This window comes from Manis javanica, chromosome 2 (genome assembly GCF_040802235.1).
Source record: "Manis javanica isolate MJ-LG chromosome 2, MJ_LKY, whole genome shotgun sequence".
Taxonomy (NCBI): Eukaryota; Metazoa; Chordata; class Mammalia; order Pholidota; family Manidae; genus Manis; species Manis javanica.
The window spans coordinates 30300358-30323299 of record NC_133157.1 but is presented as its reverse complement, the minus strand read 5'-3'; the positions used below and the strand labels follow the sequence as shown (position 1 = coordinate 30323299).

Below are 22942 nucleotides of genomic sequence, written 5' to 3'. Positions count from 1 at the left end.
TTTAGAAATGTGGTTCCTTATAGAACAAAATCTTTCATTTATTCCTACATGAACTAACCCAAAAGATGAAGAATTATCCATTGGCTAAATGGTTTCTTCAAAGGAATGCCCACTTCCTTCTTCCTTAGTAAATTATAACAAGTAACAGGATTAGATTTAAATGATACCAGTGCTATCATATCTAATTCAATCTCAAAATCTTTTCTCCTGTACCCCTACATGCTTAACACTATTTTCCCATACTCCTATGTACTTAGGCTATAATACTGTTGTTTGGAGTGTGAATGGAGACACTATTTGGGAAACATTAGTTGGCTTATCTCTAATGTACAGAGCTCTTAATACCTCTTCAAGGTCAAGTGCATGATTTTAACTTTCACTAAATTATTTGCAACATTTAGTAATGATAAGTGCTAGACACAATGTTATAAACAAAATTTATTATTTTTCTTATATATAAATCCTCTACGTATGGATTAAACTTAGAACAAATTGCTATCATCAAAAACCATACTAATTTTTAAAATGTTTCTACAATATACTAGGTACTAAGAGCATTTGTAAGCATCATCTATATAGATATCTTCATGAGAGCCTTGAATAAAGATGAATTGACTCCAATGCCAGGAGTGTGTGAATAGGAATTCCTAGGTTAAGGATTATGCATTCAGCCCTTCTCTGTAACACCATAGTCTCTTCTCTATACTCATTCAAAGGTCTGCCAACCAATTTGGAATGATTCAAAAAAGTACCCCAAAAGAAACAAGTGAATGTTCAAAGTAGATGCTGGCTGGATAAACCCATTGACCCCCCTGGGCCCTTCAAACTCTGAGATTCATTATTACCAATACAAATATTTCAGTAAGTTCTTCCTATGTCAGTGCTGGCTTAAAGATTATAGTGTTTTACTTGCTTTGTAGTCCACAATGAAGATTAGTAAAATTCTCAATACTTCTGACTAGGCATTTGAATTGCAGTTATCCAAAGTACTTATTTTGCATGATCTAAACTAGGAAACTTTTAAGTTTCAAAACTATCTAAGGTTGCAGAAATCAGATTTCATGCAATTATTCTAGAGTTATGTCTGTGGAAGTATAATTGTGACCACATTTTCTTAAGTAAAATTGCTCACAGGAAATAGAGGCAAACTTGATATCCTGGCCAAAAAAAGTACAAAGTTTAAAGAACTAGATTTACATTAAAGTGAATCTAACATAGACCTATAAGAAAAGTCTTGCCTCTTTTGATCAGATTAGAATATTTTGTTGCTTTGTGACATCTCGAAATCCTTATCATTTATTCATTTAATCAGTGTTTGTACAGAAGTCACTGCTAAGTTTTAGAAATACAGGTATGAACAGAGCATAATCCTGCCCTCATGGAATTCACAGTTTAAATGAGTAAAACAGGCAAGGTAAATGATAATTAAAGTACAGTATTTTTAAAAACCTTTTTTATTGAAATATAGTTGATATACAATATTATATTGGTTTCAGGTATGCAACATAGTGGTTCAACAGTTATGTACCTTTCTAAAGGTTAACCATAGTAAGAATAGTTACAATCTGCCAACATACAAAAACACTACAAAACATGGTATTCTGGTGTTAAGTACTAGAAAAGGAGTAAGCCCAGGGATGTCATGGGAAAATAAAGGAGGGGCACCTCAGTCAACCTGGGATGTTCTGGTCTGGATGGCTTCCTTAAACAGATAGCATCTATGCTAAATGAAAGGGAAAGAGGTGGGAAGGCCACTCGAGATATACTGTGGAGTATTCTTGTAGTACTCTTAGGGTGAGAAAGAATATGTAGATTAATATGTACAGATCTTTTGAATATGAGGTAGGAAGGAAGTATGGAGAGATGATACTCAGCAAGTAAAATGGGCTTAAACCATAAAGAGTCCTACATGGAGAATGGTGAGTGGATTTGAAGGGTAGATTTAAAACTTGGAAATTGGTTATATCTGGCTAAAGGAAAGAAATTGGCAGCTACTCACCAGTGCCTTTCTGATCAGCAGATTCAAGTACCCTTCCTGAGTCCTCATCCTCCTTGACTTCATTGGTACATTTGACCTTCTCATAACCCTCTCCATGAATCTCTTTCTTTCCCCTGATATATATTACCTGTAATGTGGCGAGAGCATTGCACTAGACTCAAAAGTCAGAAGACCTAGATTCATGACTTAGGTTCTCCTTCTTTCTGAGTGATTAAGGGCGTTTTAAGCATAAACTCTTTGGGCTTCTGTTTCTTGTTCTTTAAATTTGTGAAAATACTCATCTGAAAAGGTTCTTGTGGGGTTAAATAAATTAGTGGATTCAAAAGGAATCTATTTGAAAGGACTCTTTTACTCTATTAAAGGACACATAGTTTAAAGAACTCTGACTTGGATCTCAAAATGATAAACCCTCTGGTTAAGGAAAAAAGTATATTCAGGCAGATTATATGAATCATTTTGAAGCTAAAATTAAGAAGGAATGACCAATACAATCAGGTAGCTGTTCTGAGAATACCACTAGGCCCACTCTTATGGATCTTAGCACTTTTTATAATATATTATGATAATTCATGAACAAAATCCACTTGTAATGTTCTGTGAACTCTTAGAGTCCCATCAAATTTATCTTTGTGTCCACTTGCAATTCAGTGCTAAATGTAAATGTAAATATAAATAAGTGCTAAATATTTGTTTAGAGGAATGATATAATGAATTTTTGTGCTAATATTGTCAAAATTAGCTCTGAATCCAGTTTAATATCCAAAATTCTTGAATCAATTTGTTCTCTCCTTTTGCAGTGATATTAAAAAATACCACCCATTCTACAAAACCTTTTATTATCCTAACATTGGGATTTATTAATGAAGTATGTAGCATTTGGCTCATAGTGAAAAAGGACAGAAACTTGATACTGGTCTCACCTCCTTGGACAAGGAAAACTCTGAAAGTGTGTTCCCCAGCTGGTTATAGGGGTTCAGCAGGAAGGGGTATTGAGTTGTATAAAAGATTATAGTTGAGCATTAATCAAGGACAACTATTGGCAGCACAAGATCCAAAATAAAGTAAATAGATATCAAGTGGTACTTATGAGGATGGCTGAGACTATCTAAATACTGCTTCCATCATCAGTATCTGTACAGTGGTTCTTAACCATTTAGAGAACTTTAGAAGAATAACAATGCTTCCTGATAAGGGTAGAGTAGCTCATATTGGATCAAGCCTCCAGAAGAGAACATAAAAACTCTGGACAAAATATAAAAATAAACATCTGGAGGAACTGAAGAGTGACCAGAAGCAGGCAGAAATTGGGGAGAATTAACACTTAGAAGAAGAGAATGGCATTGGATGACTTTTCACTTCTATGTCAGGGCAGAGTCATTTCTTTAGAGGGGAGGAAAATTGAAGAGAAATCTATATTCTTACTTGTTGAAGAATCAGAGAACACCTTTTGGGACAATGGCTGAAAGTCAGGAGAGATATTCCAGAACAGAAACACCCATAGAAGGGAAGCCCCAAATTCTACATATAAATGGCCAGAATCTCTGACTAACTCCCTACCTAAACATATATGGGGATAACTCCAGGCTGCCAAGCTAAGGCTCTAATAGCTCATTAGAGATTTTCTGTGCAGGAGAAACAGTGTGGAATTTGAATTCAGCCAAATTAATTGCCTGCTAAAAGAAAAACACTATATTCTTTAGTGTAACATACAGACTTCACGGTATCATTTGCAGTATCCAAAATTACTAGACATATGGACAAATAGGGAACTGTGACCCATACTCAATAGAAAAGGAAATATTGGAGAACAACCAAAGGTGATCCAGATGTTGTAATTAGCAGACAAGGATTTTAAAGCAGGTGTTTTAACTCTGCTGAAAGATGCAAAGAAAAATTCTCTCTTAATGAATAACCAAAAGTCTCACACAGAACAGAAACTTGAAAAAGAACTAAATGGAAATTCTAGAGATGAAATATGTAATACCTCTTTTTTGTAATTCCCTTTTCCTTTTCCTTAGTTTGGGTTTAATTTTTTTCATCTTTTCCTAACTTTTTACCCTGCACTCTTAGGTCAGTGATTTTACATAATAGTTATTATTGTTAAATTATAATAAAATATTACTTATATAATTTAATTAAATATCAATATAATTAGTTAAGGTCATGAAATTTCCCCAAGCACTGCTTTAACTGCATCTCACAAGTTTTGATATGCTGTATTTTCGTTGTCTTTCTTCCATTTTGAAATATTTTCTAATTTCCCTAATGATTTATTCTCTGAACCATGGATTATTTTTCAAAGTCATGTTAATTTCCAAATATTTTAGGCTTCTCTATAGATATTGTATTACTGTTGGTATCTAATTTTTACTCTGTTGTGATGAATGTATTATTTGGTATCAGTTTTTTTTATTTGTTGAGACTTATTTTGCAGCCCAGGTTGTGTTTATTCTGTGAACATTTTATGTACAATTATACTCTACAGTTGTTGGGTGTGGTGTTCTATAAAATGTCAGGGAAATGTGGTTGATAGTAGTATTCAAATCTTTTATGTACAAATTGACCTGAATAATATTTTTGAAACATGTCACACTTATAGAAAAGTTGAAAATGCAGCACAACAAATGTTTTTTTCACCCTGAACTATTTGAGAATAAATTGCTGACATGATGCCTCACCACTTCCAAATTTTTTAGTGTGTATTTTCTAGAAACAAGAGCATTCCTCAACATTACTACAGCACAGCCATCAAAATCAAATAATTAATATTGATACAGTTCTACTTTAATCCTCAGGCTCCAGTGTTATTCCAATAATATCCTTAAGGATTAAGTTTAGAATCACACATTGCATTTAGTTGTCAAGCCTCCTTCAATTTGGAAAATTTCCTAATCTTTTCTCAATTTTAATGGTGTTGACACATTTGAAGATTACAGTCTAGATATTTTATATAATGTCCCTCAATTTGGGTTTGTTGGCTATGTTCTCCTAATTAGATTTATGTTATTTGTAATGACTAAGATATAGAAATGATGCTGTTTTCTTCTCATTGAATCCTGTTGGGTGTCACACAATTTTGATTTTTCCCATTCCTGGTGATGTTCAGCTGCTCATTTGTTTGCTTTCCACTGTAGAGATATTCTTTTATCTTTGTAATTAATGAATATTTTTTAGGGAGGTACTTGAAACTATGTAAATATCTTATTGTCTACTTTATCTGATATTAATGTAGCTACTCCACCTTTCTTATAATTATTGTTTCAGGCATTAGTTTTTCCATCCTATTACTTTCAACCTATCTGTGTCTTTATATTTTAACTGCACCTCTTACAGACCACATAGATTCTTGCTTTTTTTAATCTAGTCTGACATACCTGCATTTTAGTTGGAATTTTAGTCCATTTACATTTAACGAATTATTGACACAGTTGAGTTTCAGTCTTCACTTTACTGTTTTTTGTTTTGTGTTTTTGCCATGTTTTTCTTCCTCAGCCTGTTTTCTCTCTCTTTTTTGGATTCATCAAATATTTTTTAATATTTTAGTTTACTGGATTTTTAGCTATATGTATTATTTTTGAGAGGTTGCTCTAGGGTTGTTAGTATGCATCCTTTACTTAACAGATTGGGATATTGTACTATTTCTTATAACACATAACACACAAGACACTGTCTTTATTATCCTGGTCAGCAAACAAGTCTATCCTCTGATGTGAAAGGAGATACTATCTCAAGCTTCCAGGGCTGCTACTATTCAGATATCCTTGAAAAGATAGTCCAAATTACTAGATATGTAGAACACTATGGGAAATTGCCTTGAAAGAAGTACCAAGATAAAGTAAATTCACCTTTGGTCAAGCTTTGAGACTGATTTCAGAGATTACAGAAATGTGCCCATCTGTTCTTTCTGTTTTCCCTCTCCAGAGGAAAAAATAAATCTCAACCACATGCTAATTATAAGCATAAACTTCACAAATATTTTAAATCTTTCATCCCACAAGATATAAGGCTGAAAATCAGAATTACCTTGGAAGTCTTGGTTGGACTTAACACTCCTTAACACTAAACTGGAAAGGTGTGGTCTGCAAAGGTATTATCTATTTATAATTAACAATTTATTAATATTTTGAACAACTGTCCAAAGGAATTGACAGATTTGATCAGAGGAGGGAGAGACAAATATGCACTGTGACTCTAGTTGCAATGGCCTTATACCCAAGGTTAGGATGGGCTTGTACTTGAAGAGAGTATTAATGTTACGAGACAGTGTTAGTATACTGAGTATCCCTTATAAGAAAGTCAGGCTGCAAGTGCTTCTCAAGTGGGAGAAATGATCAAGGGAAGCTTTTATGGAGCATTCCATTTTCTATTCTTCTTCCTCCTAGGTATTGAAAGGCAGCTACTACAGCAGCTTTTTTATTCTGATGTCCTGAGGCAGCTACAAATGTGCATTGAATTTAGGACTATAGTCACAGTGGTGACTCTGCACTGTTCATGGAGTCATTCCCTGAAGACTAGCTATAGTTCTGTCGATTATTTCATAAATACGTAACTCCCTGTATTAAAATCCTTCTTGCCTAAAATACCTAAAATAGCTGTTTCCTGTACTGAACCTACCTAATATATGGTGGAATTGAAATTTCAGGTGGGCCTTAATGAAATGAGCAAACTTAGCCAAGGACAGAGAATGAGGGATAGAATTTCAGGCAGAGGGAATAGAGTGACCCAAGATTGAAAGGCAGAAGTTGTCATGGCTCTTCTTAGAAACATTGAGAAAGTTGATTACAGAAGAGAATGAGAGATGGATTTGAGTTTCCTATCATCCATATTTCTTTCTTTCCTATCTAGTCCTAATTCATTTCATTTCTCATTTCCTATTTCATTTCTTTCTTTCTCTCCTTCTTCTCTGTCCTTTCTTTCCCCATTATCACTTGTCTATAGCTTAAACCTTCCAATTTCAAATAGTAGCATCTACAGACATTGCTTACTCATTTTGGTGGCTTCAGAATTAAAGAAGGTGCAGCATTTACAAAGTTTTGTCAATTCCATTGACTATTCCACTGTTAGGTCAGCAGAGTCATTCTTGAACTTGGCTCCATTGCTAAGCAGACTCATTCATAAATGTAGTCTCCTTGGACTAACTAGATTTATGGTGGGCTACCAGAAATCCTCCCCTATGTGCATGACTGCACTTGGAAGCTCTGAGCTTTACAGCCGTTTATTGCCACCTGGCCCTAACCAGAGCAATATCTCTTATCCATTGGCACAGGAGAGTTAAGGATGTGATTGGGAGTTTGAGCATAAAAGTAATGTGATGGGCTTGGAGAAGATGAATGCAGAACATGTTGAGGGGAATAGATAGGTATTTCACATAGCTATAGACAAAGCATTATCTCCTAAGGTACTAAACATAAAGTCCAATATCTATTTGATGTTTAGTATCTATAGCATTTGGAAAGCCATTACAAACCACATACTGGTTACTTTTGAAAAACTAGATTAAAAGTGGGCTTGACTAGAAAGAATAATTGCTTCAGGTATTTCTGTTTGTAATTCTTTCAGTAATTTTATTTTCCTACCACATTCTCTGGCATTCATTCTCAATGTTTTGAGTTACCATTACCCAGGAGGTTGACTTCTTATTATTGATAACTGTAGTCTCAAGTAACATTCTCCTTGGCTTTATGGGAATTTTTTTTCAAGCATATGTTCCCAAATTTATACTAAGAAAAGTGAAGCTAGATATAAAAGCAGTTCTATGTTTCTTATAAAAAATAAATAAAACTCATATAAGCTTAAAAGAACCTTGAAACCCATTCGTGCAGCATTTCCCAAAGCTGCTTCCTTAGAAAAGTACTCTAGTGAAATGTTTGAAAAATGCATCCCATGGTCAAATAAGTTTGGGAAATATTCCATGCTCCTTCGTGGAAATTCACAGCGCACATTAACATTATGAAGTCTCTGAGAAGTCATAAAGAAACCTTTATTTTATTATCCAGTATTTCTCATTATCATTTGATCTCAATACTTTTTTTTTAACATAAACTAATAGCATCTTAAGGATCTGTAAAATATCTCAGTAAATACTAATTTATAACTTAATTTAAATTTCTTTATTTCACAGTTAAGGAAACTGAGGCCTAGAAAGTTGCCTTACTCACCACATCTAAAAACAATGCCTTACTCTACACAAAGTAGATACTCACTAATGATATGCTTATGTTTAGATAACTAGAGCTAGGACTAATAAATACTCAGGCCTCCTGACTTAGATTTGTAGCATTTAATAATGATAGTTATTAAATAATGCAGTTAAACTTATATTCACAACTTTTTAAGCTGGTGATAAATAAAAATATTTTATTATTGCTATAAAAAGTGTTATGTACATGCTAAAAAGTTGAGTAGTTTGCTGATGTTTTAAATAGCCTTAGACCATAGCTCTCTCTGTCTTTCATCTATAACAATGTCAAATGTTGTTGGTCTCTTGAAACTAGTTAGAGCACTCTGGGTTTTGAAAAACCAGTTCAAGTCTGTCTAACGCCATCTGAAAGGGGAATTTTCTGAAGCTTTTTCTATTCCCATGATTCTCACAAAATTCTTCAGTTCATTCCAATGTAGAAAGTAATGGATCTTCCTTAAAGAAGTGCTAAGCCCAAAGTGATCACAAAAGGCAGATTTTACCACCTCTGATCAGGTTTCTTTTTCTGTTTTGCTCCATTTTTTTTTTTTAGCATACTTGATATTTCATCCCCAAGACAATTCTTTTTACACAAAACATTGTACTATATATAAGAAACACTTGGAATTTTTACTTTTTAGGGCTCCATTTTGGCATGATGTCTTTGGTTGTTACCATCCTGAGCTAAGTCATATTTCACTGTCACCAAAAAAAGATGCCTTAGAATTAAATTCTTGAATTGCACTTGACTCTTCTGGTTGGTGGTCAGTTTAAATTAGGTAGTATCTCCCATCACTTAAGTCAGATATCATTTCATAGGAATGCTACCATTTGTCAAGAAAAGAAACTGTGACAGTGGGAAAAGGATGTGGGGTGAAGAAAAAGCCCTGTATCTTATGTCATCAAAAATCTGTGCATAGTTCTTATTGCTGAAAATAAACATGTATCATGATTGGTGTATGGGGGTCCACATTAGTATCAGAAGTTTTTATGGGCACTCTGCTGGTTACTTGTTACAGCCCAGTATACTGTGCCGTGTTTTCTCAACTGCCTTTGTAGACACCGTAGCATTAATAGATCATCTTGAAAGAAGCTACCATTCCTGCTGTATCTGTCAGTAGCCTTCTCTCAGGTTTCTGACATATCCTTAATCTGATGCTCAGCTTTGTCATTTGGATCAATAAGAAACCAGATAAGTTGTCTTCTACTTGCCAGGCTATGGCTATAAAAGGTATTTGAAAAATAAATTCACTTTTTATGTCCATGCCACAAACCCAGGGAGTACTAATTTGTCATTTGTCTCTCCGTCTGTCTGTAAACAGTCAGTTAAATTGGTTATTGATGAGAGTGAGGTGAATTATACCTGAAACAAAAATCATATAGGAATAAACTTCATAGCAGATTTCTTACATTACTACAGAAAGGTGACATCTTTTTGTTTTAAGTTGGCATATCTTAACTTTAGTCTCTTTTAGAATGAGCAATTCGTTTTGTATTTGTTTTCTATCACAAATCACCAATAATATTACATCAATTATAAGTTATATGTTACAAACCACTTACAGTTAATCTTCATAGACTCTGTAACTTAACCACCATTTTATAATAGGTAATGCATTTGTTATTCGTTCAGAAGACATTTATCTAGTGCCTGCTATATGTGGGGCACTACACTAGGCACTATAGATTTTGTGTACAAAAAAAAGTGTTGGTGATAATAGAAGAGGTTAAAGTTGTAGCATTTTAGTATTAGAAGGAATACCAGAAGCCAACTTCAAACTTACAGTTTAGAGAAAACTAAATTGTAGACAGTTTGTGAATCCCAATCAACCAACTATTTAGTAGGCTTTTTTTTCTGTTAGATGATATATGTTATCTGATCATCTTTTTAAAGGAAAGCCATAGTTTAATCTTTTTGAATTTGTGTTTCCTCGCCTATGATATGACAATGATTCTGGCTTTCACAACAGGGATATTGTGAATATTAACCAAAGTGTGACTGTGGAGCATTTCATTAAGTGCAATCTGAGAATAAGAAATGTTCCTTGTAGATAAGAGACAGGAAGAGTACATCAAAAGGCAAACCATGCTTACCTCAGGTTTGTGAGATGCAGGGTGATTATTGTTTTCTTTGTATTTTTCTTGATTTCGGAGATTTCTTTAATGAATGCATTATTACATTTGTAATAAAAGTTAAGAGTTTTTTTCTTTCTTAACTTTATATCTTGATCCTTCTCTCCCAGTTATGTGTGTGTAGACATTGTCTTCTGAGTCATCTGGAATAAGTTGCAGAAGTGGTACTCCTTTGCCCCCCTCTTTACTGCATATTTCCTAATAACAAGGACCTTCTGGTATAGGACCACAATTAAATTAGCAAAATCAGGCAATTAACATTAATACTATTATCTAATCCATGAAGCTCATTTAGTTTTCCCATTTTTGCCCCAGGATTGTCATCCATATAAAAGAAAATCCAGGATCAGGTGGTGCATTCAATTGTTTCAGCTTTTTAGTCTTTGTCAATCTGCATCAGTTTCTACATCTTGGGTGTGTGTGTGTGAGCTCATGCCCTTGCACATGTGCACTTTATGACACATTTTCTAAGAGGACAGGCCAGTTATATTTTCTTTCATTTGGGGTTTGTCTGGTGTTTCTGCTCTGCATGTTTCAATTCAGGTTATTTGCTTTTCACAGGAAGGCCACGGGAGTGGTGGTGTGTCCTCGCACATCATACCAGGAAACACTTGCCATTGACTTGTCCCACTACTGGTGATGTTAACGTTGGTCACTTAGATGAAGTGGCATCTGCTAGGTTTCTCCACTGTAATGTTACTTTCTTCCTTTGTGATTAGTAAGTATTTTGTCAAGAGCTAATTTGAAACTATGTAAATATCCTATTAACTCCTCAAACTCTGGGCACCCATTAGCTTTAGCCCTCTTTGACCACTGCCACCTGAATCCATCATTATGTCAAATAGTAAAAGTTACTTTTTAAATCACTCCTTATCCCAGACATAAAATTAGATGTATAGTTTGATGGCAACTATAAAAATCATCTCAAATATTAATCAAAAAATGTTGGAAGCAATTGCACCAAAATGCTAATAAGAGTTTATGGTAGACTTAGGATGATAGCATTGTAGGTGAGCTCTTTTTCTTACTTTATTTTCCCAATTTTCAATAATTCTCCAAATTTTTAATTATACATAAAATATATAATTCATAATTTTTGATGGCTTTCTAAAATGTATGTTTGTTTATTTCCAATTGATCCACAAAAAGCTTGAAAGAGATACTAAAATGTTGATTTAAGAATCATGATGTACTGGAAAATAGAAAAAATCATTAGGTTAGAATTAAAACAGCCATGGCAAACAAGATGCCTGCCCTGGGATGAGTTACACAGTGGGTCCTCTACAGCGGCCTTTGACCCGCACACCTTTCTTCCTCACTCCAACCACTAAGCTGTGGCATTACCCTTTACCAACTCAATTACTTTGCTCTTAGCTGTAAAGAGAAAAGGGCTGGAATGGTGGCAGAAAAGTGAGCAGTACAGAGTTGAGGGACTGATTTATAGATGAGGATGGATTGACAGATGATTTTTAAAAGCTGGCTAGTTTTGAGACCAGCACACACATGTCTGAATTCAAACATCAGCACCAGGAGGACCTTGGTCCCACTCTGGTAGTGGAAAGTCGTCACCAAGTCAGATCACTAGTTAGTGCTCACTATTGAACTAAAACCTTTAATGCATAGGCTGAATGAGTTTCATTAAAGAATTCTGAGTGTAATGGAATTTATTTATGCATTTATCTATCCATTTGTCTTTTCTACTGTTTTAAGAAATCCCATTCATAGTGTGGATTTGAAGTAGAGAAGGCAACAGATGGATTCAATCAGTTGTTTGAAATGGTTCCCCTAAAGGCACATATCTTAGCTGAGTAGATGAATTGATTTTTTTAAACTGCATGTAAGGATCAATAGAACTAAGGTACATTGTCAGAAAAATAGAGGTGGAGACTACCACAAGACTTGGGGTGTGTCAAAGCAACAAGGAGGTAAACAAGATTTGCTGCATTTAGCTTTTGAATCTAATATTAAAGCATGACTTTTTAAAATAACTGCTTTCAGTTTAACTGAGGAGACTGGTCAGGGTCAGTGAGGAGAACGGGACAGGCAGATCATCATGGACACCAGCAATGAGAACACTAGAAGCAAATACTTTCTTATTTTTCTGTATCTGAAATAAACATGGTCAAATGAAAGATGTTTTGTTTGCAAAGACTACTTTTATGACAAGAGGAGAATAATAATGGTAACTGAGACAGAAGCTAATATTTATTGCACACTTTCTGTGATCTGGTCACTGTCTTGTTTTGTTTTGTTTTTTAACCAGTGGGAAATCTGAGGATTTGAGAAGTTCCATACTCACAGTTAATACAGCCAGTGAACTACCCAAGTTTGACTGCTTCCAAAACATATTCTCATTAGTTACAACATGCTGCCTCCCATGAGGTAGCCTTTCTGGGTCCCCTAAAGCTTGAACTTCAGTGTGCTAGGAAAATGAATTTTTCTATCAGGAAAAAGGAAGTAGACTCAAAAGCTATTACCATGTGATTAGGAAAAATAAAAATTATCAGAAATTGAGTTATCATTGAGGGAGCTAGAATAAAAAACATTTAACTTTGAAGTAGCCATAGTGGGTCTTCTGCTTCTTAGAATCACAAAGAACATTAAGGTGGAGGAGCCTTTAGGTTATAATCCCACCTCCTCGTTTTGATGTGGGAGGAAAGTGAGACTAGGGGAAGTTCAGGGACTGCCTTCAGGCCTGCGGTGGTCTGGCTGGGACTCCTTTCACATCACCGCCTTCCTTGCGTCCTTCGTGCTGCGTCAGGAACCGGAAGGAAAAGCCCCAACACCTTCGGCCGGCCCCTTTAATCACCTGTTTAGTCCTTGCTTACCGTTTTGGCTTCAGCTTCGTGTGTCCCCACTTCTATCCTATCGTCAGGCTTACCACCTAGTCAGTCTCTGCTCTAGTCTCCTTTCCTTACCCTCATTCTCCGTGCGCGGCGCCCTTGCATGTTCAGTGCTCTTCACACTTGCACAGCCCTAACTGAACGTGCACTTTAAGATGAAGCTCAGGCACCGTTTTCTCCAAGAAGCCTTTACTAGCCCCCCTGGAGGCTGAGTTAGGAGCCCCCTTCAGAGTTACTACTGTCTGTCCTTACATAGGACTGATCTCATTCATTGGGTTACAGTAGTGAATAACATTTGCATAGGCTTCACTATCTGTTATGGCCAAAGTGAAGGTTGTGTGGGAATTATTGCACTGTGTAATAAGCGGATACAGGAGACTTGATAAATGCAACTTACTAATCTTGGCTTCAGAATTTCCGTATAGGAGGAACTCATGGGGACAAATTGGATGGGGTGTAAGACCCAGACCTTTCTTTGTAAGCACTTTACATAAAATCCAGAAAATATCTGTTGTCCATATCAAAGAAATGGGGGAGGGGACTGGAATGGGGACACCAGGAACTGCCAGAGTAAATGGGGATCCTGAGTCAGGGTCCAGCTCAGCTGCCATCTCCTTCATGACCTCTTTCCTGATCTAACCCTTTCCCCTACCACAAGGGGCTTGAAAGTATGCCCTCTATCCTGCCTCTCTCTACACTCTGTTTATAATTTTCATACACTTGCTCTTCCTTGCTTTTACTCTACTGTATATGAGTATTCTCCATCTGTATTTTAATTATTTTTTTAAACTTCCAAAACCATTGGCACAGTATCTAATACAGAGTAACTACATAGTCTAACTATTGAACATTGAATAAATAGTAGAATTAGGTTAGTGCTTCTCAATCTTGATATCATTTTTTTAATTACCTGCACAGCATTAAAGAAATAGTAACTCCAAAGTCCCAGAAATTAAGATTTCATTGATCGTGTATGGAACAGACTTTCAGGGGGTGGGTATTTGTTTTTTTTTGCTCCTCGGGGTTGAGAACTCAATATTAGGTTCTTCAAGTATGGACTCCCAGACCACATCTCCCAGAAATTTGTCTGAAATGCAAATTCTTGGGCCCCCACACCAGACCTAGTGAATGAAAAACTCTGAGGGAAGGCCTCAACAACCTGTGTTTTCAAGTCCTCCAGGTGACCCTGATGAATACTAGAGTTTGAGAACTACTGATAAGAGAAAATAAATTTTTCTATAAATTAAATATCAACTGTGAGAAACAAAATACATGTCAAAATCATCCCAAAAGGTTGTGCTAATTTAAAGCACCACTCTAAATAAATGAGGGCACCTCATAAGCACAACAGAATTGTACTTGTGGAAATAAGCATCATGGCATTTTATAACTTCTTTTAGTATTTATTTTTTGTATGAAATGCTCTCTACTGAGGGGACTCATTTTCATAATATTCTAAAAAAAAAAGCTATGTTAAGCAGGAAAAGCACATGAAAAATCTAGCATTGGGTAAGGAAGCCTCAGGGAAGGATACTTTTCCATAGTTTCTTCAATTAGAGAACAGCCTGTCTACTTTTTTTTTTTTTGACAGTGGCATTTTTCCTTTCTGTTGTGCTATTTGACTATGTGCCACTTGATAGTTCTGTCTATTCCTATGGAAACCAAGTTACTGGATGGAGCCAAGGCTCGGAGGAGACACTGAGGAGAAATATTAGGAGAGCTCAGCCACAAAGCAACTAAAGATGTTGCCTTTCCTTCAGTCAAATCCTTTTTGAAAGCCAGAATCTGCTTCAAGCCAGAGAGATGTTCTTGGCTGATTTATTGTCTAGCTGCTCTGCCAGATGGATGAACATCTTAAACTTGAAAAACAACAAATAGAGCTCCTATTCTGTCTTTGAAGTGCCATTCTTAGCCCTTGCTTAGAGAATTGTCAAATAGCTAAAAAAGAAAAAAGAAATTTTTAGTTTTTAAAGATTTACTTAAGATGGCAGGTTAGCAATGTGGTTATCATCATAGTTGTTGGGTCATTAGAAAGTGTAGCTATAAAACAGAGTATTTGGTTAGACCATCAGAAATTTAAAGAAAGAGGGAGAATGTGACTGGGAAAGGCAATGCCGATTTAATTTCATTGCTATAGCTCAGTGAGTTGATATTTAAAAATTTGGTTCTTGTAACTATTTACTTCTTATAAAGATTCACATTAAATAAAAGGCCATGACACCAGAGTACAGTGAGACACCTAAATCCACTGAGACAAGAAAATGATCCAGGCAGACGAGAACAATGAAGAAAGGTCCTTCTTTCCAATTCACTCTACTCTGTATGTATTTGATATGGGAGTGGCGTCTCATGGCCTGGGTGAAGGAACGACACTGGACTGCGTTGTACTGAGCCACTTATATGGATATTTAAATTATGGTTTTAGTTCAGTTAGGATGTAGAAGTTGGCTTTTCCAGTTTTATGTACTTTACACCAGGAATTGCTGTCTTTGGAGAAAACAGTTGAGGCAGCTGTTAATATAGATGATTCATAACCCTGTATCTTGAATCTAGTCATGTCCTCCAATCTTCAGATCCATATTTCTTTTTGCCATTTTTACACAAATTTAACATGTGTTAAATCTCCACATGTTAAAAAACAGCTCAAAATCTTCATCCCTAAATCCTATTTTTCCTTCCATCTTTTCAGTGGTTGACACCACTCTCCATCTTACACACATCCAGGAGTCCTCTTACATACTTCACTAATGTGGCTTCTGATTCACTTACTCTCACCATTCTGGCTCTGGATCACTGTAGTAACCCCCTAACTGATCTCACTGCAAAAAGGTTTGTTCGCCCTCAAATCAATGCTTCACACAGCCTTCTGGGTATTTTCTCAAAACACAAGTCCACTCATGTCATTTCCTTCTTAAACTCTTCATTTTCTCCCCATTATCTATATTTTAAATTTTAGACTCTATCTTGCTGTATTAGACTCTCTGTTTTTCTAGCCCCTGTCCACCTCTCTAATCATATGTTTTACTTCTTCTAATGCTCCACTTCACATTACAATTACATAGAATTATTTTCAGGGTCTGAGATTTCAGTTTAGCCTACATACAAGCTAAGAATAAGTCTGTTACAGTTTCATGGATGGTGACAATAGATACGAGACTCTAGTGTCACGGAGACAAAGTTTATTATTCACAGCATAGCAAGAAGCATCAGCACCTATATGTTTGCACTGGTTTCCCCAAGAACCATGGCAGGGCTTCAGAAGGCCTAGACAGAGGCTTTACACACAGCTGGTTTCCATCACAGCTTAGGAACCCTGAACTTCAGATACCTACCACTTTCATAGTTAGCATAAGTAAGCACAGAGGAAAACATGACTCAAGTTGATTGCTGCAGACACAACCCTGAAAAGTTGACTAGGTCAAGAGAGATCAAGACTTTCCATTGTTGGCATAAGAACATGTAGAGATAATTAAAGCCCCTGGTAAACTGCTTCTCCCAACAATCCATCTCTTAGCCCTACATGTTCTTGACATGAGCTACATGCCATGCCATTCCATCAGCTACTGTGATTGATCTGACCAACAGAGGCTGGGAACAAATCTGTTTGATATGTCTTATACAGCATTTAATTAATAGGACTCCAAGCAGCAGGATGAGAACAACCTGCAATATTGACTTAATTATGCCTCTCAGTGTCCTAGATTAAGTCAGTGTGAATAAGCACCAGGGGAGACAGTAGGTCTTAGTTTATTATGACTAATGGCCTGGGCAATGCAGGCTTATTCAGCAACCTGCTTTCAGTCAGTCTCATCAGTTGCCCTACTGTGGGCATCCACATGCATGACCCAGACAGTTCAGTTGGCAACCACAATTTATTTCCCTTGTCTGAAGCCCCAGAGAAGGGTGTCTTTAATCTGCCATCTATAGTCTAATAAGTGGCAGCCCAGATGACTAGAGCTTTGGCACAACCCAAGAGTTAGTAAAACATGCCCAGTCCTTAGGGGTATTGTCTAAGGTAAGGATGATGGCTTTCCTTTTATCCCACTAGGCTGACTTGGCCCTACACAGACTTCCAGAGTTGTGACTGAGGTTGTACTGCCTCCCAGCCCTGGTTGAACTACCTCTCAATGGACACCTCCAAGTTTTAACTTAGTCAAATCATCAGTGAACCAGGCGGAGACATTCAGTGGATCCTGTGTGCATCAAGGGCACCATTAAGCCAACAGCTTTGCCTCAGACAGTGACCACTTCTACACCAGCGCCTTGTCCTCATTGCCAACAAACCAGACTACAGCAGGGATCAGGAGTACAGCACAGTCAGCTCTGTGCTGTCAGGCCAGGCTTTGCATTCACTTTTACTTTTAAGCAGCTGCCCACTCATGTCTCAACCATGTGAATTTATAATGTTTTCAGTCCATACAAAGCTCTAGATCAAATAGCAAGGCCTTCATTGCTCTCACCATTTATTTCCACTTGGGCGATTCCTTAGCTGAGCAGACACGACCACGCTGCTGTCAGCTTGCTATGCCACTGTCATGCGAACATGCCCTCCTGCCAGAGGAAGGTGAGCAAAGAGCAAGGCACTACTTGGGCAGTTGGTATAAGCAAACTGCTCACCACTTAGACTCATTAACAGATAGGACAGTGGGGTCCCTTTCCTCCTCTGCCTTGCCCACCACTTAGGTGTGATCTCAGGGAGTTTCCTCATCCCTGAACCTGACCTGCAGAGCTTTTGTCCTTACTCTGAAGGAAAACTGATATCTCTGTCAGCATCCCCTCCCTGTTGCCTGTACTGTCAGATCTTGGATTAATTTTACCCTACTTTTTTCTTTTGTATGTGCTAACTTCTTACAAGCCTTGCTGCAAACCAAGAGAAATGGCCCAGGTAAAGAGGAGTCAAGGCTTTGCATTCTTGGCAAGCCCAGTAAGTACGTGCAGGGACATTCAGGGTCCATGGCAGACTGCCTCTCCCAAGACTATTGCAGTATTTCCAAGACTCACTTGTGTCTGCAACCATTACAGAAAAGTCTGATATAATGAGATTACTGATATTTGTGACCTACCTGCTTCCTAGGATAGTGATTCTTTTTTAAAAATTAATAGGTAAATGCCTTGAGAGTTTATAAATATATAGTTATATAGATATCATTAGACTTAATAACAAATCATGTTTCTGTTATTTCCATTTCTGTTTTGAATAATGTATATCTTTTGGTACATAATATGATTAGGATTTAGAATGAAATATGGCATAATGCCTACCTTATATATGTATTGCTATCATATATATATATATATATATAGTAAAAATATTTCCAGAACAAAATTATACACAAATGTATAAGTGAACAAAAATGTAGTAAATATTTGTATATATATTAAACAATTGTTTTCTCCTCAACTACAATGAGAGTAAATACAAGTGCTGAGAATACAGAGCAAGAATGCAGAGAAATCAGGAAACATGTAGGTCCCACAGTATTGGCTTTGGGAAAGTATCTGTTCTCTGTGGTGTTCCAGTGAGGAAAAGGGCTGTTCGTTATAGGCAGGGTTAGCCTAGTCGTGCACATTGGAGTCTATTTCAGTAATTGTTTCAGTTGAAGAGGAAGCAAACAGCAAAGACTCCTAGGAACAGAAAATATGGTAGCCATTTGGGAAGAAATCCAGAATGTTTTGAAGATGAGCTGTCAGTTGTCTAGAAGTTAATGATTAGGCACTTAACAAAAACAGACAGTAGTCTTGTAGAATATGCTTTCAGATACTTCTGGTTCAGGAAGACACTCCCTTTTTTCCCCACTAAGTGAAAAGTGGTCATATATTCTAAAGCCAAGGAAATACTTAGAATTTGGAGATATTCTTTGCCTTCCTATGAGGCTACAGCTTTAGAGGAAGCTGTTTGTCTAGAAAAGTGGCAGGAGCGGGACAAAGATCCAGCCTCAGGACCAGAAAGATAGCCCTCGTGTCACTGGGTAGGGCTGAAGAAGACCATTTAAGAATCTGTTCTTACAAGGGACCAGGACCTGGGTGTTCACAGCTGTAAGGGTGAGCAAAGAAAAAAAGGAAAAGAAAAACAACAGCAAACAATCCCCTCTTTAAAATGAGCCTGCAACCAAAAAACTCCAAAGTATATGAAGAAGTTTGATGCTAAGAAAGCTAACAATATCATTATTCAGACCATGAGTTCATTCCTAGTGAAGGAGCATAAACAAAGCAAAAATACAAGCCACACAAAGAGAATATGTTTGCAAAACCAAGAATTAGTATCCAGAATATGTAAATAACTCCTACAGATCAGTAAGAAAAAGACAAATAGCTAAGTTGGGAAATGAATAAACACAAAAAGGCTATTCTCAGAAGAAGAAACAAATAGCCAACAAACATATAAAAACAATCCACCTCAATCAGGGAACGAAAAATTAAATCCATGCCAAAGCATTTTTTAACATTTTGACCATTTTTAAAAACATCGTAAAAAGTTGCAGACCCATTTTATTGGCAAAAGTTAGCAGGTCTGACAAAACCAAGAGTGGTGAGGATGGGAAGAAGTAAGAATTCTCATTTCATTACTGGTGGGAATATAAACCGGAGTAGCTACTTTAGAGAGCAGTTTCAACCTAGTAGTTTCAGAAATCCTCGCACATTTATCAGCAAATATATACCAAAAAAAAAATCTTTGTAATATTGTCTGTAATAGTGAAAAATGAGAAACATGCTTAATATACCTCTTGAGAATAAATAAATATAATACTTGATTTTCATATGACCGAATTCTGTCTCTAGTACAAATGTGTGAACCAAAGCAACTTGGATAAATCTCAAAAATATTGCTTTGAGTAAAAGGTGGCAAATGATCCATGGAGGACTATTTATATAAAGACTGAGAACATGTAAAACAGTACCATGTAACTTATGTACATATATTTGTAAGAAAGAAAAATATTAAAAATCTCATTGGGATGATAAACACCAAATTCAGGATAATCATCTCTAAAGAGAGAAAGAAGGTACTGGAATTGGACTTGGACACAAAGGGAGCATGAACCCTGTTACATTTTATTGCTACAAAATGAAAACTCTAAAGCAAAATATCAAGGTATTTCACTCAAGCCTTCCATATTATTGTTATTAAGATTCAATGACTATATGCTCTTTCTGAAAAAGGAGTTCACCTTAGAGAACTTGGCCAGACAAAAATACAGGCCGGAAGCAGCATTTGGGCCTGGTCTGCTTCCAGATTCATTTCCAGTGCTGTTCTCCTGGTCAGAGGACTTTCTCAATCTCTTTTACCCTTTTCGGTATTTTCCTCCTTTTCATGCATTTCGGGAAAAGCCAAAGGTCATAAGCATTTACATGACAGACAAAAGAAGCTCTTGGTGTTAATAATTGCAGGAAGATTAAGGTGAGGGTGACGACTGCCTAACAAAAACAAAACAAAACCTTGTATTCTGTATTTCAGAGACATTAGCAAAAGTTTTCTTTCACCTTTCAGTGGCCTAATAGACCAGTTATATCAGAGGTAATGTCCTTTTAGTGACTAAGTCAGGACTTTTCTGTAACTTCAACTCTCACATCTCACTCACTACCAGTTTTCTTAGGAACATACACTCCTTTGATTTATTACCTCCTTCACTTTTGTACTATTTTCTACCCAGTTAGCAATGTGTCGTAGCAGATGCCAAAACAGGCTTCACCCCAGGATCAAGTTCTGTGTGGTTCTAAGAGATGTTACACATGATTAACTTCCAAATGCTCCCAAAAGCATATGCATTGTAAAAATAAATGTGAAAAGAAGTCCTCATTTCAAGCAATATTAAGAAAGTGTTTAGACATTTTGTTTGTTGTATTGAGGATCCTTTACAGGGGGCAAAGTAGCCTGTAACATGGGTCCCCAGAGTCATATAACCTTCAGAGGGTCATCAAATTAGCTTGCTGTCTCAAACTAGTATCTTCCTCTTTTCCCTTGACACTAGAAATATTCTCCTGCGTTTAGCCCTTAGAGTTAGTTCTCTGTCCCCTCTGCTCATTCCCAGAACTGAGCTTGCATACACTGGGCATTTAATAAAAGCTTGTTCATGGGACCAAGGAAGTTGACCTTGATCCAAATGGACTATATTGTTTGTAGTCCCAACATTTGTAGAGAATATCTGATGTGTCTCTGTCCTTTGCAATAGCAGCTGGTCTCTCCCCAGGATACTGGCTAAGTTCCTATTGGGTATGTATGCCCTTGTTGGTCCTGTATCGTCATTATCTGTAGAAAGAATATAGTCATCTTTCTCAACATAAAAAAAAAAGTCAGGAAAACCATTATATGTAACATTCCAGCTATGTTTACTTTCACCTGTCCCTAATATTGGTTGTCTCTGTGATCACTAGATTAACTGTATAAACTGTATACAGTCAAATCATTCTATCTACAAGCCCTAATCATGAGCCATTCTTGGTACCACTCGATCATCTATATTTTGTTGCCTCTTCCACACTGGAAAACTGTTCATAATAAAACTAGCAACTATTTACTGAGCATCTGCTTTGCGCATTGTCCTAACTATTTTACAAATACGCACAATAATCTCAGGTGCTGTTCTTATCCCTGTTTGACAGACAAGGAAATGGAGACACAGGAAGACACTTTCTTTGATGTGCAAAAATGTTCTGATACCTCTGTGAGGAGCAAAGATGAAATCTGTGGAGCTTTGTAATAAGTAAAGCTTAGTGCAGACATTTTACTGTTGCCTGCTTAATAACAAGGCTCAATGAATGTTTGTTCAATGAATGTCTAAATAAATACCATTATTGAATGTACCTTGCTTTGTGTAAGTAGAGTCCCCAGAATAATGTGAAATGTAAATATGCCGAAAACCGTGTCTGTACGTCAGTAGCCACCCCCTCCCCTGACGTATTCGAGCTTCCTCCTTCTTCCCTTTGCCTCTAAATTTCAGAATCAAAATGGTTGTCTGATTGAATATCTTTAAAAGGTCATGATGAACTATTCTGTAATATTTGAAATGTTATGCTCAAAAAGGTCAAACATTATTTTCTGGTATGAAGTACCACATAGTTTTTCCTGGGCACTGTTTTTCAAAGAATAGATAGCAAGAGATTTAGAGCAGGCTGCCCTCTTGAGGAAATTTTAGCCCTTTACTTCTCAAAAGCGGGCATTGGATGAAATGAGAAATCCACGTAAATGATGTTCACTATAAATGAAGCTCAGTTAAATGAAACATTATGAAGCAAGAGTAACCAAATAGCAGATATTTGAGAATCAAGATTCTTAACTGTTATGATCTAATATAGCAACTGTAAGAATTTTTAAATAAAAAAACAAAAACCTAAAAAAATAAAATAAAACCTGTAGAAGATATTTCTTTTCCTCTTATTCTCTCAATCCTTCAAGTAGAATTTATCAAGCACCTATGTTGTGCCAGGAACTATGACAGGCATAATAGTCAATAACATCATCTCTGCCTTTGCGATGCTTACAGCTTGTGAGAGAGATCTTAGTGAAGGAAACAAATTTATACGTAACTACAAACTGAGGAAATTAATACTATGAAGGAAATGAAAAGGTACTACAACAAAGACAACACAGTAAGTAAGGTCTACTTTGGGTGGTCAACGAAAGCCTCTCTGAGAGGAAATAGCTGAGTCAGGCTGCTTTTTAGTCCATTCCAAGTCTGCCCATCTAATACAGATGGTCTTATGGACCCTTTTCCTATCCTCTTCTCTTATCTCAGCCCCAACACTGGAACTGAGTGAATCCTCTCTTCCCCTGTGTGTGAGCAGGCAGAT

General features: G+C 36.5%; 1 protein-coding gene across 9 annotated transcripts in view; it reads left to right on the top strand.

Annotated features, from left to right (window-relative positions):
- INVS (inversin) overlaps positions 1 to 22942 on the top strand; it is a 143085-nt gene that overhangs the window by 36618 nt on the left and 83525 nt on the right. Inside the window, exons 4-5 of one of the 9 annotated variants that reach the window (XM_073227021.1) lie at positions 10872 to 11028; positions 17202 to 18077. The exons of 7 other annotated variants lie outside the window; for them this stretch is intronic. In XM_073227021.1, coding sequence (XP_073083122.1) covers positions 18030 to 18077 — 48 coding nt within the window. In that variant the 5' untranslated portion in view covers positions 10872 to 11028; positions 17202 to 18029. Of the gene's footprint in view, positions 1 to 10871; positions 11029 to 17201; positions 18078 to 22470; positions 22742 to 22942 lie in introns of those variants that run through there. One more of the 9 variants, XM_073227027.1, reaches the window with a different exon arrangement.